At 41.0% G+C, this 16,907-nt stretch overlaps 1 protein-coding gene and 1 pseudogene across 4 annotated transcripts in view; both read right to left on the reverse strand.

Annotated features, from left to right (window-relative positions):
* Positions 1-16,907, reverse strand: part of LOC140718511 (guanine nucleotide-binding protein G(I)/G(S)/G(T) subunit beta-1) — a 105,770-nt gene that overhangs the window by 38,590 nt on the left and 50,273 nt on the right. For 2 of the 4 annotated variants that reach the window (XM_073032455.1, XM_073032454.1), the window contains exons 2-3: positions 6,153-6,250; positions 1,450-1,488 (exon numbers count right to left, since the gene is read on the reverse strand). In XM_073032455.1, coding sequence (XP_072888556.1) covers positions 1,450-1,488; positions 6,153-6,209 — 96 coding nt within the window. In that variant the 5' untranslated portion in view covers positions 6,210-6,250. Of the gene's footprint in view, positions 1-1,449; positions 1,489-6,152; positions 6,251-6,697; positions 6,808-7,560; positions 7,668-16,907 lie in introns of those variants that run through there. The other 2 variants (XM_073032456.1, XM_073032457.1) reach the window with 2 other exon arrangements.
* LOC140718544 (patatin-like phospholipase domain-containing protein 4 pseudogene) overlaps positions 10,347-16,907 on the reverse strand; it is a 56,393-nt pseudogene continuing 49,832 nt past the window's right edge.

Raw genomic sequence — 16,907 nt, forward strand, 5'->3', positions numbered from 1 at the left:
ACCTAATTACTATTAAAGCTGGCCCCAGTAATCGAAGCGCCTATAGCGTATGATATGGCTAATGCCGAGTTTATTCAGGTACCGGGTTTTCAGGGTTTTTAGTGTTTATTCGGCAGTCTTCTTCATAAGAAACAGAATTTGTAAAGTGAAACACTTTGTAGTTATAGCAGAGACTGAGACACATGAGAGCAGGCTGAAAAAACGGAGGCAACGAAAGCTGCGTTCGCACGCGTCCGACCGATCCGGCCCGCATGAAGCTGCATTTTGCTTAATCCGGCCCGTGACCTAAAATGAGTTTGACACCCCTGGTGTAAAGTTAGGTAAGGGAGAAATACAAAGAGATCTCGGAGTCCTTGTTCATCAGTCACTGAAGGTGAATGAGCAAGTGCAGCAGGCAGTGAAGAAGGCTAATGGAATGTTGGCCTTTATTACAAAGGGAATTGAGTACAAGAGCAAGGAAATCCTCTTGCATTTGTACAGGGCCCTGGTGAAACCACACCTGGAGTACTGTGTACAGTTTTGGTCTCCAGGGTTAAGGAAGGACATCCTGGCTGTAGAGGAAGTGCAGCATAGATTCACAAGGTTAATTCCTGGGATGTCCGGACTGTCTTACGCAGAGAGGTTAGAGAGACTGGGCTTGTACACGCTGGAATTAAAGAGATTGAGAGGGGATCTGATTGCAACATATAAGATTATTAAGGGATTGGACAAGATAGAGGCAGGAAATATGTTCCAGATGCTGGGAGAGTCCAGTACCAGAGGGCATGGTTTGAGAATAAGGGGTAGGTCATTTAGGACAGAGTTAAGGAAAAACTTCTCCCAGAGAGTTGTGGGGGTCTGGAATGCACTGCCTCGGAAGGCAGTGGAGGCCAATTCTATGCTTTCAAGAAGGAGCTAGATAGGTATCTTATGGATAGGGGAATCAAGGGATATGGGGACAAGGCAGGAACCGGGTATTGATAGTAGATGATCAGCCATGATCTCAAAATGGCGGTGCAGGCTCGAAGGACCGAATGGTCTACTTCTGCACCTATTGTCTATTGTCAATTCTTTGAATTCTATTTACTTTGATTGCTGTTTTTAACCACACATTCTATTTTTTTTCCCCTAATGCCTCCCAATACCTTAGCCAACAGGTTGATTAAGGTCTAATATGCTACAGAATTTCCTTAATGACCGAATTCAATTTTAAACTAGATTCCTCTTCTTACATCTATTAGTTCAGATTATAAATGCCATGTGTTCATGACAAGTTCATGACAACTTTCAATTTTTATTATGTCAATTCCATTCCATTATGCCATTTCTAATTGGTGGCCAAACTCTAAATAGGGTGTTTTGAATTACAAATGGTAAAACCTTCTCAATGCTTTTTCGAAGTTATCACTTGAATGCTTAGGTATAAAAAGAAATACTGTGGAAACAATTAAGTTTCTGCAATCACATTACCTGAGCCAAAGTGGCATCCGCACATGCTTTTCTGGCATCCTGAAAAATAACAAGAAATTAAGTAAAAATATATTCCAATAAAGGTGCACCAATAGCTATATCAATTGGTTGTCCTGTATTAAATGATGGCTTACTCCTGCTCCTGTTTATGTTCTTATGTCTTATGGGCTTAAGGTTTGACCACGGAAGAAAAGTCCCAGAGGTTCAATGCTAGATTTAGATACAATTTTATGGCTTTCTAATCGCAGTATTCCAATTCATGACCTTTCAGTGCCATAAACTGTAAATAACTATTTTGGAGCGTGGTGATGTAAAGTGGTATGCTATCTTCAAAAATGTCATAGGTAGAGCTGCAAATCTACCATTCCCATCAATTTAGACTGGATAGCACAAATCCAACTCAGCCATGGATGGTCCCAAACCCAGCCATGAAAGGAGGAGCACTGAGCTTGGGGCTAGCAACTCCACTCTGTAAAAGCCTTATCCCCAAGAGTGGAAGGATATACCAGGAACCTGGGAAAACTTGAAGGACTTGCCCAGGACAGAGGACTCTGGTGAGCTGTTGGTGGCCTATGTAAAAATAGGGATGATGGGCTTAAGAAGCAGCTGCACAAATTTTTTTATTTTTGTACTCTAAACAGCTGGAAGCGAGTTGAAATGATGGTGCAATTTATCTAATCTCCAATTGGACACACTGCACCAATCAATTCTGATAATTCTAGCATCAAATGGTTGACAAATTTCCTGAATAATAACAGGGTGAAAATCCTGCACTTGACAATGCATGGTAAACATCAGTCCAACTGCTCTCAATAGTGCAGATCCATGGAATTCAGTACCAGTTGCCATAATATGAGTCAAAAGGCTAGGCCATTTAGATTTTGAAAATTAATGCATGAATCAGGAGTTTTTAATCTTGGGACACTGGGCAGAACAGGCTTTTCCAGTCCTTTGAGCAGTAGTGCTCAGAAACCCACCAATTTAACCCTAGCCTAATCACATGACAATTTACATGACCAATTGACCTATGATGATGAAATGCTTTGAGGTTGGTCATGACTAGACCAAACACCTGCCTCAGCAAGGACCTGGACCCATTGCAATTTGCCTACCACAATAGGTCAATGGCAGATGCAATCTCAATGGCTCTTCACACACTTTAAACCACCTGGACAACACTAACACCCATGTCATGATGCTGTTCATCGACTATAGCTCAGCATTTAATACCTTCATTCCCACGATCCTGATTGATAAGTTGTAGAACCTGCGCCTCTAATCGGACCTGACTTCCTAACTGGAAGGCCGCAATCTGTACGGATTAGTGCTAACATATCCTCCTCGTTGACGATCAACACTGGTGCACCTGGGGGGTGTGTGCTTAGCCCACTGCTCTACTCTCTAAATGCCCATGACAGTGGGCATTATACTATCAAATACTATCTATAAATTTGATGATACAACCATTGTCAGTAAAATCTCAGATGGTGACGAGAGGGCATACAGGAGTGAGATATGCCAACTAGTGGAGTGGTATAGCAGCAACAACCTGGCACTCAACATCAGTACAACAAAAGAGCTGATTGTGGACTTCAGGAATGGTAAGACGAACGAACACATATCAATCCTCAGAGGGATCAGAAGTGGAGAGTGAGCAGTTCCAAGTTCCTGGGTGTCAAGATCTCCGAGGATCTAACCTGGTCCCAACATATTGATGCAGTTATAAAGAAGGCAAGATAGTGGCTATACTTCATTAGGAGTCTGAAGAGATTTGGTATGTCAACAGATACACAAAAACTTCTATAGGGTAGACAAAGGACATGTAGTAGACGTGGTGTACTTAGATTTTCAGAAGGCTTTTGACAAGGTGCTGGACATGAGGCTGCTTACCAAGATAAGAGCCTATGGAATTATAGAAAAGTTAGTAGGGTGGGTGGAGCATTGGCTGGTCCTCAGAAAACAGAGTGGGAATAAAAGGATCCTATTCTGGCTGGCAGCCAGTTACCAGTGGAGTTCCACAGGGGTCAGTGTTGGGACTGCTGCTTTTTATGATGCATGTCAATGATTTGGATTACAGTATTAATAGATTTGTGGCTAAATTTGCCAATGACACAAAGCTGGAGGAGCAGGTAGTGCTGAGGAAACAAGAGCGCCTGCAGAAAGACTTAGATAGTTTAGAGGAATGGGCAAAGAAGTGGCAAATGAAATACAATGTTTGAAAGTGTATGGTCATGCACTTTGGGGGAAGAAATAAATGGGCAGACTATTATTTAGATAGGGAGAGGATTCAAAATGCAGAGATGCAAAGGGACTTGGGAGTCCTTGTGCAAGATACCCTAAAGGTTAACCTGCAGGTTGAGTTGGTTGTGAAGAAGGTGAATGCAATGTTGGCATTCATTTCTAGAGGTACAGAATACAAGAGCAGAATGTGATGTTGAGGCTATATAAGGCAGTAGTGAGACTACACTTGGGAGTATTGTGTGCAGTTTTGGGCTCCTTATTTTAGAAAGGATATACCGACATTGGAAAGGGTTACGGTATGAGTAACGTCTGGCAGGTCTTGGGCTGTATTCCCTGGAGTTCAGGAGAATGAGGGGAAATCTCACAGAAACATTCCAAATGTTAAAAGGCCTGAACAGATTAGATATGGGAAAGTTATTTCCCGTGGTAGGGGATTCTAGGACAAGAGGGCATGCTTCAGGATTGAAGGATATCCATTTAGAACAGAGATCTGGAGAAATTACTTTAATCAGAGGGTGGTAAATATGTGGAATTTGTTGCCACAAGTGGCCAGGGAGGCCAAGTCATTGGGTGTATTTAAGGCACAGATAGATAGGTTCTTGATTAGCTAGGGCATCAAAGGGTATGGGGTGAAAGCAGGGGAGTGGGGATGACTGGAAGAATTGGATCAGCCCATGATGAATGGTGGAACAGAATGGCCTACTTCTGCTCCTATATCTTATGGTTTTATGTACTACGGAGAGCATTCTGACAGGCTACATCACTGTCTAGTATGGGGAGGGGGCACTACTGTATAGGACCGAAAGAAGCTGCAGAGGGTTGTAAATTTAGTCAGCTCCATCTTAAGGTACTAGCCTATAAAGTACCCAGGGCATCTTCAAGGAGCGGTGTCTCTGAAAGGCAGCGCCCATTATTAAGGTCCTCCAGCACCCAGGGCATGCCCTTTTCTGTTACCATCAGGTAGGAGGTACAGATCCCTGAAGGCGCACACATAGTGATTCAGGAACAGCATCTTTCCCTCTGCCATGCAATTCGCATATGGGCATTGAACCCTTGGACACTACCTCGTTTTTAAAAAATATATTATTTCTGGTTTTTGTACTACTTTTAATCTATTCAACATAGATATACTGTAATTGACTTATTTATTATTATTTTTATTTTTTTCTTCTACATTATGTATTGCATTGAACTGCTGCTGCTAAGTTAACAAATTTCACGACACATGCTAGTGATAATAAACCTGATTCTGATTCTAACTGGTATATCTTTGGACTGTGGGTGGAAACTGGAGTACCCATGTGAAGGAATCAACTTGCTTAGAGAGGACGCTGGAATTGAACTCCGATGACCCAAGCTGAAATAGTTAACTGCAACACTACCATGACGTCCCTAGGGACGGTAGCCGTGGATGAAGAGCAAAACAAGGACACAATCCAAGTTGATCTGGTGATTAAAATGACGAATGGTGAGGCCATGTGAGATAGAGCGATCTAGGGCTCAACTGTGAATGTGTGTCAAGACAGCTTAGATAAACATAAGCAGTAACCACACCTGTTCTATTACACTGCTTACAAGCAGCTCTAGCTGTAAGGGAGCAACCTGTTTTGATACTTTTGCCGACCCAAACCCTTTTATCCCTTCATTAACAGCCTCCAATTGTCCCATGAGAAAATAAAAAGCATACTTGTACATTTTAACTACTCCCTTAAAGTTTAAGTGCTCACAAAATATTAAGGAATATCATAGTGGATAGGAGCACTGCACATCAGTGAAGTCAGGGAGTTCATAAATGGAAGCTGTCATTTGTCTGGCTGCACTGATGCCTCCTAATGAAGGACTGGGTGAATCCCATTTTCCATACCTTGGAGATCAAAGCTCTTGAAGGGATCTGAACTGCTTGGCAGAAGTTTTCTTTTTAATTCAATCTCAGGATACAAGAGGCATTAGCACATTCAACATTTGTTGCCCTTGACCCAAGTGTCCTACTAAGCCATTGCAAAAAGCAACTGAAGCAATGGGTCACATTCTAGTCAGAATGAGCAATGACGCAGTTCTCTATTTTATGACAATCTAGTTACTGAAGTTTTTTTCTGTAGAAAAAAGATCTTATAATTGATGCGTAATAAAAATGACAAGTTCAGGCTGTCTAGTAAATTACCTACTGCACTATCATACACACAACACTAAGTGATCAGGGCAGAGGGGGAAAATAGCTCTGATCAGCCACAAGAAATACTCCCCACTGGCTCTTCATAATTCAACATCACTAGCTGGCCAGAAGCACCTCTTCTGCCTCACCAAATCATCAATGCTAACCACATATTACTCAGAATTTGACTATGTACAGTTGTACAGACAAACCCCATATAGTCTAAAGCACTCACACATCTACTCACTCCCATTCAAGTTAAATTGTGACATTGTTGTAATAGTTCACATGGCAGTGATGTAATACTCACTCGGATCTGATTCTTCAGTTGCTCAGCCTCCTGACGTAACTGCTCCAGCTCACTCATTTTCCTGGACTACGCTTGCCTCCACTGCAACACTCCAATATCTTGAAAACAAACAAAAAGAGGTCATCTCCTGAAGGTGATCACTGATTGGGTAAAATAGACATCTAAACAATTTCATATAATCTGGTTTATTCACTATGAGTGAATGGCATTTTTCTCATTTTTCCTTTTACAAAGGTAAAGATGAAGGAATTGAACTATAAACATGAAACGACAAATGTTTAGTAAATTACGTTTTAGTCATTCTGAGCAGTAAACTCTGATCAAACTTTCAAAATGTGCTGACAACTTTATTCCATACTTTGCAGACTTAAAAGGTATTCACTGAAAACACACCAAGTATATTGAACAATTTTACAGATAGGATAATGGACCACATAACTTCTCTCCATATTTTATAAAATCACTTTATTTTAAACGTGCAGCAGCCAAGACAAGAAGAATGAAATCCCCAACCACCATCATATCAGGACTCCTGCCATACTCACTATTTTCCTGAGGTTCTAAATGCCAGCTTGGCCTACTGCTTCATCACTTTCGGTCTAGGCTATTCAATACGTGCGAATTGCAGAGTCTTCGCAACAGTATCATTCACTCAAGGTTAAGGGTTGTTGATTTCACTGCTTAGTCAAATCGGTTTAACAAAAACCTGTTAATTATACAAACTCCTGGCAATCCATGACCCAAATCCAGATACTGCCAGAAGACAGTTTCTATTTATGCTATTACCTTTATGTTAAGCCAACTGAAATACAGCAGATACATCAAAGAGAAAGCTCTACTGGTGGAAGCAATAGAACTAAAAGCTATGTGCTAAGAAACTAACAAAAATTGTGCAAAAAATTAATCAATGTAGAATTACAGAAAGCCTGTTTAGCAAGCACGAGAAAGAAATCTACCATGAAACAATCTGCCGGAGGAACTCAGCAGTTCAAACATCTAAATGACAAAGGGAACTTTCAGTACTGATACAGGGATTCAACTCGAAATGTTGACAGTTCCTTTCCTACTGCTGGACATGTTGCGTTCCTCCTGCAGACTGTTTATTACTCTAGATTCCAGCATCTGCACTTTCTTGTTTCTCATAATATCAATAATAGAGACATTGACTCAGATTTGATGTACAAAATAGAATGGACATTTCCATTTGAAAATGGACTTTTGCTCGAAGGCACCTATATTTCACACTCTTGAACAATCTAACGATCCAACTGAAGTAACTTTGACCAACTAAATTTTCTAAACTTGCGTCAGCTTTCCCTACAGGTAAAATAATTGTTATGCAAATATATGCTTCTATCAATTAAATTTACAACAGCATGGTTAACTAAACTGTCACTGCGCTACTCACCCAGATGCCAGCTTTATTTTGAGGTAAACTGCAACTGAGCAGCACTTCACTGGAATTAAGCCTTACCCACAAACTGGCTCCCAACGTGCACATTCATTGGACTAGTCTAAACTGAGCTTGTGGTTAGGGCAATGACACCAAATCCTTTAATCTTTTTATGAAACAACATGCCTGGGTTAAAGCTATCAGAACAAGATCTAATCCATAGGGCTGTCAGTACCATTTACTGTTCATTGGAGTAAATGACCTCTCATTGTAATCACACCAATTTACTCAGATGCAATATTGCTTTAACTTCCGCAGTGATATATCACCACTGCTCTAATATAGATCGGGTGATGGGGCCTTGGTGTCATAGTGCAGTAACACCAAGACCACAAAGTTAAAGTAAATTTTCAAAGTATTTGCATGCTACCATAAACCAGCTTGAAGTTAATTTTCTTTCAGGCATTTACAGGAAAAAAAGGAAATACAAAGGAATTTACAAAAAAATTATGCATAAGCAATGACTGACAAACCACCAAAATGCAAATAAGATAGTACTAACACCTGAGTTGTATCAAGTCCTTGAAAGTCAGTCTGTGGGTCACAGATTCAGGTCAGAGTTGAGGTGAATGAAGCTATCCACAATGGTTCAGGAACCTGATTGCGGTAAGGTAAAAACCGTTCCTGAACCTGGTGGTATGGGCCTCCTGTCTGATCGTAGTGAGGAGACAGCTCAGCCTGAATGGCGGGGATCTTTGATGATGGATGCTACTTTCTTGTGGCAGCTCTCCATGTAGATGTACTCAATGGTGGGGAGTGCTATGCCTGCACTAAACTGGGCTGTATCTACAAAATTCTGTAGTCTTTTCCATTCCTGAACATTGATGCTTCCATACCAGGCCAGGATGCAACCAGTTAGGATGTGCTCCTTGAAGCATCTACAGAAGAGTTTGATGAAGTTTTTGGTGACATGCAACTCTCAGCAAACTTCTAAGAAAGTAGAGTGCTGCCATGCCTTCTTTGTAATGCCAGTTGCCAGTTACATGCTAGTCCCATAACAGATCCTCTGTTCTGTTAACACCAAGGAATTTAAAGCTAGTGACCCTCTCTACCCTGATGAGGACTGGCTCATGGACCTCCAGCTTCTTGCATGCAAACTTTCCAGCATTTCAACAACCACTTTACTGATCAGTTTTTATCTGAATTTCCTTTGAGATAAAATGGACTTACTTTTCTTAACCATTGTGGAATTCCAAGCATTTAGAACCAATGATTTTTCCCAAAAGCAGTCACTTTACTCATTTATCCCAATCTGCACAAAAGATACTACAAGGTGCAAGACAATGACCAATTCATGACCATGTTCTGTCAGTTAGAAAACAAGGGCCTACTGCAGTCATTCTGAGCTGCTAACATTGCGTTTCCCCAAGTGGACAGCTGATTTACTAAGATATGTATTGACACATGCTGAGGAACTGAAAACAAGAATTGCACAGACGAGAACAATTTAAAGCTCTGTTCTTTTACAACAGGCAACAAACTAGCCAATTTTCTATTGATAGAACAGAAAGATCACATTGTGTAAACAATCTATCATTCTTTCCAGTTCTATACTACATAAATGTTTTCAAGAGATGCAATGTTTTCAGTTTTCTTTTATTACGGTAATCTTGGACAAGTCATTATCAGCTATGTTTAAAATAACAGCAGGATCTTTGTGCTACCCATCAGTGAAGCACAGTATGCCACCATCAATAATTTAAAAATAATTTGGATTGAATCACATTGGTTAAGTGCAATCCAGCAGATAAGAGTTGGGAGCTGCTACAGACATTGCAAACTGAGATGTTATTGTGAGTAAGAGGCAAGAGATAGTGAACAACTCAGTGGTACAAACATTGAATTTTCCTACTTCAGGTAACCACACGCCCTGTGCTTTCTTTCCCACCCTGTCACGCAATTTCATTTCCCCTCGCCAGGTCAGTTCCATCTTTCTATTCCCCACATTAAAAACCTTCTCCTGGCCCTCTGCTCAATTGGTTCTATTTATCACCTTCCTTCCTTAACAGATTGAACACCTGTATCTGCTTGTTTCTTCTTTTCAACTTTCACCCTTCTTGTCTACATCTGCTCCCACCCCCCCAGACTTTTTCTCTTTCCTTACTTACCACTACCCTCTGACTCCTGACTTCATTCTTTCCCATCTGGGTCTATTCCCTCTTCATCTAGATCCAGCTATCACTTGCGTCACCCCTCCCTCACTTATTTATACTCCACACTAGAGGCTCCTAACTTTTTTAATGCCACAGATCCCTACCATTAACCGAGGGGTCCAAAAGAACCCAGGTTGGGAACCCCTCATTTACACTCTCAGTGCTGTAATGCTTCTTGCAGAGCGAAGGGCATGACAAGAAGTCATGGTCATCCACTGCAACCAAGGAAGATCCCTGGTTTTGGAAGAGACATTGAAAGTATCTCCACGGAATTAGTTTGAATAAAAGCATCTCAAACAAGTTACCTGGTCATCATCACGCCACTGGCTATGGGAACTTGCTACTGTTTGCTACATAAGAAGGATGATTTCAAAAATACAGTGGCTGCAAAGTATTTTGTGACTTCAATGAAAAAGTGAAGATGCTGGAAATATGAGAAGAGAGAAATGCTGAAAATTTAGCTGAGAAACAGGTCCTCTGGCCCACCATGCCTCAAGTAACCTTCCATGCACCACTCCTACTTAACTGTATTTTCCCCTCTATAGCTTAGCGATTCACGTGCTCATTCAGAAGTGTCTTGTATGTTATTCAAGATTCTGCCTCCACCTTGTTATAAACTGTGTTCCAGAATGGAACCACCCTCTGGAGAGAAAAAAAGAAATACTCAAGATTTCATCTAAACCTCATTGCTCACCACAATCCCATGCCTTCTGGTCTTAAAACACCTCTGCCATACGGAAAATACTGTATTTTGTATATTTCTTTCTCCAGAGGTGCTGAGTTAACTAATATAGCATTTGTAGCTTTTATTTTTATGCTATATAAGCACATTTCAAACCAGAGGTCTGGGCACAAGTTCACTTCTCAACATGAATTTAAATTCACAGTTAAATACATTGGAATAAATAGCTCATCTCAATAACACGCCTATAGTGAAAATCTGCCTAGTTTGCATTACAGACCAAGATGTCTAATTAAACCCTGTGTTCACTTCAATTGCCTTACAATTCATGGGAAAATTAGGACTAGCAGTAATTTCCAGTGACGTCCAACTTTCATGCATATATAAAAACAATGCAATCACACTGAATTTGTCTGACTTATATCGAAGAACAATCCAGTATTTGTAAGAACTTTTAGGGTCAATACCTCACATGGAGTTAAGCTAATTAAAGTACTTCAAACTGTGTACTTGGCATCTAATTTACAAAAGGCACACAGTTCTAATCATATTGTGTGGGGAAATAAAACAAGACGCCCTAATTCTCAAATTATGCCATGGGATATTGTGTACTTTGGAGCAGCAGACTGAAGATTACAAGTGTCAAGGAACTTGGGAATAGCTACAAATCAAGGTCTCCGTAACCTTATACACCGATGCCAATGAACGAGCAAACACTGTAGAAGGTAGCAACCATCTCTGCTTTGAGATATTTCAGGAAATTCAAGATTCAAAATTAATGTCATTTCCAGTACAAAAGTGTAAAGGAGAACGAAATGACAGTTACTCCAGATCCAAAGCAGCACAAAGAACACTAACAATAACAGTAATAAAAACAATAAGTATAAATATATCAGATAGCTTTTATACAGATTGATTGTATGTCCATAAAGTGATGCTACGAACAGAAGTGTCTTATTGCAACAACTTTCATTGCTCTCTTTGAACTTTACAGAACCTGCAGAAAAGGTGTGTATGTATATGTGTATATATATACACACACACACACACATATATATACACACACACACACTCAAGAATATGTTAAAAGCTTTAAGTATAATGACTTAAGCTAAGAAAACTTTGAATAAGTAAAATATAGAGTCAAAGTTTTATAACATGCAAACAGGCCCTTCAGCCAATTCATCCATGTGATCCATGAAGTCTATGTGAGATAGTCCCATCTGCTTATGTTGGGTTGATACCCCTAAACCTTTTCTAACCATGCATTGTTATTGGACCTGCCTCTACAGCTCAGCACATATACCTATTACCCTGTGTGAAAAAGTTGCCTCTCGAGTCCTCTTTGAATCTTTCCCCTCTCACTTAAAATCTATATCCTCCAGTTAAGACATTGAACCTACACTATGCCCTTCACAACTTTACAAATACAAGGTCACTCCACAGCAAATACAGTCAGCCTACCAGTTACTCCTTTTAACACAACCGTACCCCCCTCCCGACACACCCTAGTTTCAGCAATATAACTATAACCACATGCTAAACTTTGACTCGGTGATTAAGAACGAGCACAATGGGATTAAAAACATCAGCTTGCATTAATCCAGCTTATGCTTTTTTAAAAAAATTCATATCGGCATTGGTTTATTATTGACACATGTACCAAGATACAATGAAAAGCTTGTCTTGCATACTGTTCATACAGATCGAATCGTTACACAGTGCATTGAGCTGGAATAACGTAAAACAATAACAATTCAGAATAAAGTGTAAAAGCTACAAGCGAAAGTGAAGTGCAGGTCAATGATACGATGCAAGATCATAACGAGTTTGAATCCGTCTTCATGTACAAGAGGATAGAAGCTGTCCTTGAGCCTGGTGGTACGTGATTTCAGACTTTTGTATCTTCTGCTCAATGGAAGAAGGGAGATGAGAGGATGTCTGGAATTGGCAGTGAGAAGTATAGACATAGTCCATTGGAGGCAGTTCATATGTAAAAGGCAGCTGGATAGCTACAAGGCTAGGAAGGGTTTAGAGAAGAGGTTCCCAACCTTTTTATGCCTTGAATGCATACTATTAACTGAGGGGTCTGAAGACCCCAGATTGGGAACCCTGGTCTAGAGCGATATGTGACAAGCACATGCAAGTAGGGCTAGTTTAGATGGGCACCTTGATTCAACTGAAGGGTGCTGGTGCTGTAGCAGCTAGCATAACACTTTACAATGCCAGCAATCGGGGTCCAATTCTGTCCACTGTCTATAAGAAGTTCTCCCTGTGAACATGTTGCTTGTGTGGGGTGCTCCAGTTTCCTTCCACATTCCAAAAATGTACGAGTTAAGGTTAGTTGTAGATATGCCATGTTGGCATCGTAAACATTGTGACATTTGCCGGCTAGCTCCAGCACATCCTCAGACTGTGTTAGTTGCTGGCACAAATGACATATTTCGCTGTATGTCTCAATGTATATGTGACAGATAAAGCTAATCTTAGCTGTTTCTGTGTGGTGTAGCTCTATGACTCTAAATCTTTAGTGGATTTGCTCAACAGTGACCCTTGCTTTTATTCAATGATCTTAATTAATGAAAAAATACAAGAACAAAAAAATCTCAAAATTCTACTTAATAAAACAAAGATCACAAAACTTGATGGGCCAAATGACCTGATTCTGCTCCTGTGTCTTATGGTCTAAAATGAGCTGTTAGGGAACTCAGTATCTGTGGAGGGAAATGGACAGTTGGCGTTTCAAGTTGAGATCCTTCATAATCTCCTAATAAAATCAAGAGTTTAAATCCGTTTTTTCACAGCTTGTGTCAATGCACACCATGCCAAATAAAAGAAGATTTGCAAGATTCAATGAATTACTGGAAGTAGTTTTTATTCCGCAGAAACCTCACAGCATAGAAACATAGAAAATAGGTGCAGGAGTAGGCCATTCGGCCCTTCGAGCCTGCACCGCCATTCAATATGATCATGGCTGATCATCCAACTCAGAACCCTGTACCTGCTTTCTCTCCATACCCCCGATCCCTTTAGCCACAAGGGCCATATCTAACTTCCTCTTAAATATAGCCAATGAACCGGCCTCAACTGTTGCCTGTGGCAGAGAATTCCACAGATTCACCACTCTCTGTGTGAAGAAGTGTTTCCTCATCCTGGTCCTAAAAGGCTTTCCCCTTTATCCTTAAACTGTGACCCCTCGTTCTGGACTTCCCCAACATCGGAAACAATCTTCCTGCATCTAGCCTGTCCAATCCCTTTAGAATTTTATACGTTTCAATAAGATGCCCCCTCAATCTTCTAAATTCCAGTGAGTATAAGCCTAGTCGATCCAGTCTTTCTTCATATGAAAGTCCTGCCAGCCCAGGAATCAATCTGGTGAACCTTCTCTGTACTCCCTCTATGGCAAGAATGTCTTTCCTCAGATTAGGGGACCAAAACTGCACACAATATTCTAGGTGTGGTCTCACCAAGGCCTTGTACAACTGCAGTAGAACCTCCCTGCTCCTGTACTCAAATCCTTTTGCTATGAATGCCAACATACCATTTGCCTTTTTCACCACCTGCTGTACCTGCATGCCCACCTTCAATGACTGGTGTACAATGACACCCAGGTCTCGTTGCATCTCCCCTTTTCCTAATCGGCCACCGTTTAGATAATAATCTGTTTTCCTGTTCTTGCAACCAAAGTGGATAACCTCACATTTATCCACATTAAATTGCATCTGCCATGAATTTGCCCACTCACCTAACCTATCCAAGTCACGCTGCATCCTCTTAGCATCCTCCTCACAGCTAACACCGCCGCCCAGCTTCGTGTCATCCGCAAACTTGGAGATGCTGCATTTAATTCCCTCGTCTAAATCATTAATATATATTGTAAACAACTGGGGTCCCAGCACTGAGCCTTGCGGTACCCCACTAGTCACTGCCTGCCATTCTGAAAAGGTCCCGTTTACTCCCACTCTTTGCTTCCTGTCTGCCAACCAATTCCCTATCCACATCAATACCATACCCCCAATACCGTGTGCTTTAAGTTTGCACACTAATCTCCTGTGTGGGACCTTGTCAAAAGCCTTTTGAAAATCTAAATATACCACATCCACTGGCTCTCCCCTATCCACTCTACTAGTTCCATCTTCAAAAAATTCATCAGACATGATTTTCCTTTCACAAATCCATGCTGACTTTGTCCGATGATTTCACCTCTTTCCCAAAGTGCTGTTATCACATCTTTGATAACCGACTCTAGCATTTTCCCCACCACCGATGTCAGACTAACCGGTCTATTATTCCCCGGTTTCTCTCTCCCTCCTTTTTTAAAAAGTGGGGTTACATTAACCACCGTCCAATCCTCAGGAACTAATCCAGAATCTAAGGAGCTTTGAAAATTATCACTAATGCATCCACTATTTCTTGGGCTACTTCCTTAAGCACTCTGGGATGCAGACCATCTGGCCCTGGGGATTTATCTGCCTTTAATCCCTTCAATTTATCTAACACCACTTCCCTACTAACACTTCCCTCAGCATCATCAAACCCTTTGTGATAGAGAGACTCCATCCTCTCTTGGTTGGGTGGGAACAACGCATGATTGAGCCTGACAAAATTTGCGATGGACAAAATGAAATCTTGCTTTGCGATCGTGATGTATAAATTTTTTTGGTCTTCCATCTTGAGGGCAGATGTCCAACTTGCCACTGAAAGGTGATACAGTCAAGGTCCTCCCACTGGATAAGATCAGAAGTCTGTTTGTAAGCCCACCATCAATCCAAGATTCTCCTTTGTACTCCATGGCCCTGAACCCAGCGTAGAGTGGCCCAAAGGTTCTGGCAAGTAGAACCGTCATGAGATCCTCCCTGGTAGGAAACGAGCAGATCATACAGTTTTTTTTTATATAAGAGTCTTGGCATTTGTGACGGAGACATGGAGCCAACCGTGAGCTTTTGTGTGTGCATCAGCTGTAAGTATCGAGTTCATGCCCTCCCTAAGAAACTTCATAAAGTCATAGCCAGGGGTTATTGCTCCAAACATGTCTCCTGACATCAGCGGCAAACTCGTAGGTAAATTCTTTACATTGCTCTAATGTTTCGGGTTGCGTAAGCAGAACGGCAACGACCATGGCTCCACCAGAAGCTCCAGCATAGTTCTGCATCTTACCAAGGAGTTTGTGCCCATGTCTGTGCAGGGCAACTGCTGCACCCAGCTGGTAAATGGCCATAAATTCGCAGGCACTGAAAGTCAGGTGTAACACCACGGCGCTGCCAGTTCGGTAACACCCCCAAAGCTACAAAGCGCCCGAACACTTCGAGCAGGGACCCCGGTTACTTCCACCCACTCTGTCTGCACTAAGGGCTGCTAAGGGCCGCTCATAGCAACCCAGCTTATGCTTTCTGATATGATAGAATATTTATAATTATCACAATGGAAATTTTAGATAACATTTTTCAGCCAATGACAAAGGCCCGAACATACCAGAACTCATTTTAAATTTATTTCATTAGATAGGTATATTAATTGCAGTTCAGAGATTTTAACAAATGTTGCAGATTTGATGTTAGGAATTATTTGCAGCAGTCTTGAATAAATCACTGTTGTAAAATGACATCCCAGCTTAGAATTCAATGACAGTCAGTTAAAGCTTAATATTTAGGATTCAATTATAGCAATGCAAGATTGAAACAGTGGCATTTAAACTGCATTTTTCATAATCGTAGGATTCAAAGTGCCTTACTCTTAGTTGAGTAGCAATGAATTCTGGCCATGGTTGTAATGCAGAAACCATGAAACCTAAAAGCAAGATCCTACAAACATCACTGTGATGATAATTAGGGAGCAAATTTTGGGTGCTAGCTGTCAGACTGAAACTGGACCACTCAGCCCCTCTTCAGCTTCAAAATAATGCACATGATTTTTTTTACATTCAACTGAGAGAACAGAATTACTGTAAAATGTTCAAAAGAAACACCAATGCTCTTGAACAAAAAAAATCCTACAAAAAGTAGGAGGTATGGCCCAGTACATCATGGGTAAATCCCTCCCTACCATTGAGAGTATTTTTAACCTATCATTGTCGCAGGAAAGCAGTAGCCATCATCAGGGAACTCCGCCACACAGGATCTGCTCTCTTCTTGCCGCTGCCATCAGGTGGTGGTACAGGAGCTTCAGTACTCACACCACCTGGTTCAGGAACAGTTATTACTCCTCAACCATCAGGCTCTTGAACCAAAGGAGGTAACTTCACTCAACTTCACTTGCCCCATTACCGAAATGTTCCTACAAACTATGAACTCACTTCCAAGGACTCAACTTGCGTTCTTGATATTTATTGTTTATAATTATTTCTCTTTGCATTTGCACAATTTGCGCATTGGTTTAATGTTCAAGTTGATGTAGTCTGTTATTGATTATTATTCTGTTATGGTTATTATTCTGTTGTGTATTTATTGAGTATGCATGCAAGAAATTGA

The sequence above is a fragment of the Hemitrygon akajei genome, chromosome 29 (assembly GCF_048418815.1).
Source record: "Hemitrygon akajei chromosome 29, sHemAka1.3, whole genome shotgun sequence".
Taxonomy (NCBI): domain Eukaryota; kingdom Metazoa; phylum Chordata; class Chondrichthyes; order Myliobatiformes; family Dasyatidae; genus Hemitrygon; species Hemitrygon akajei.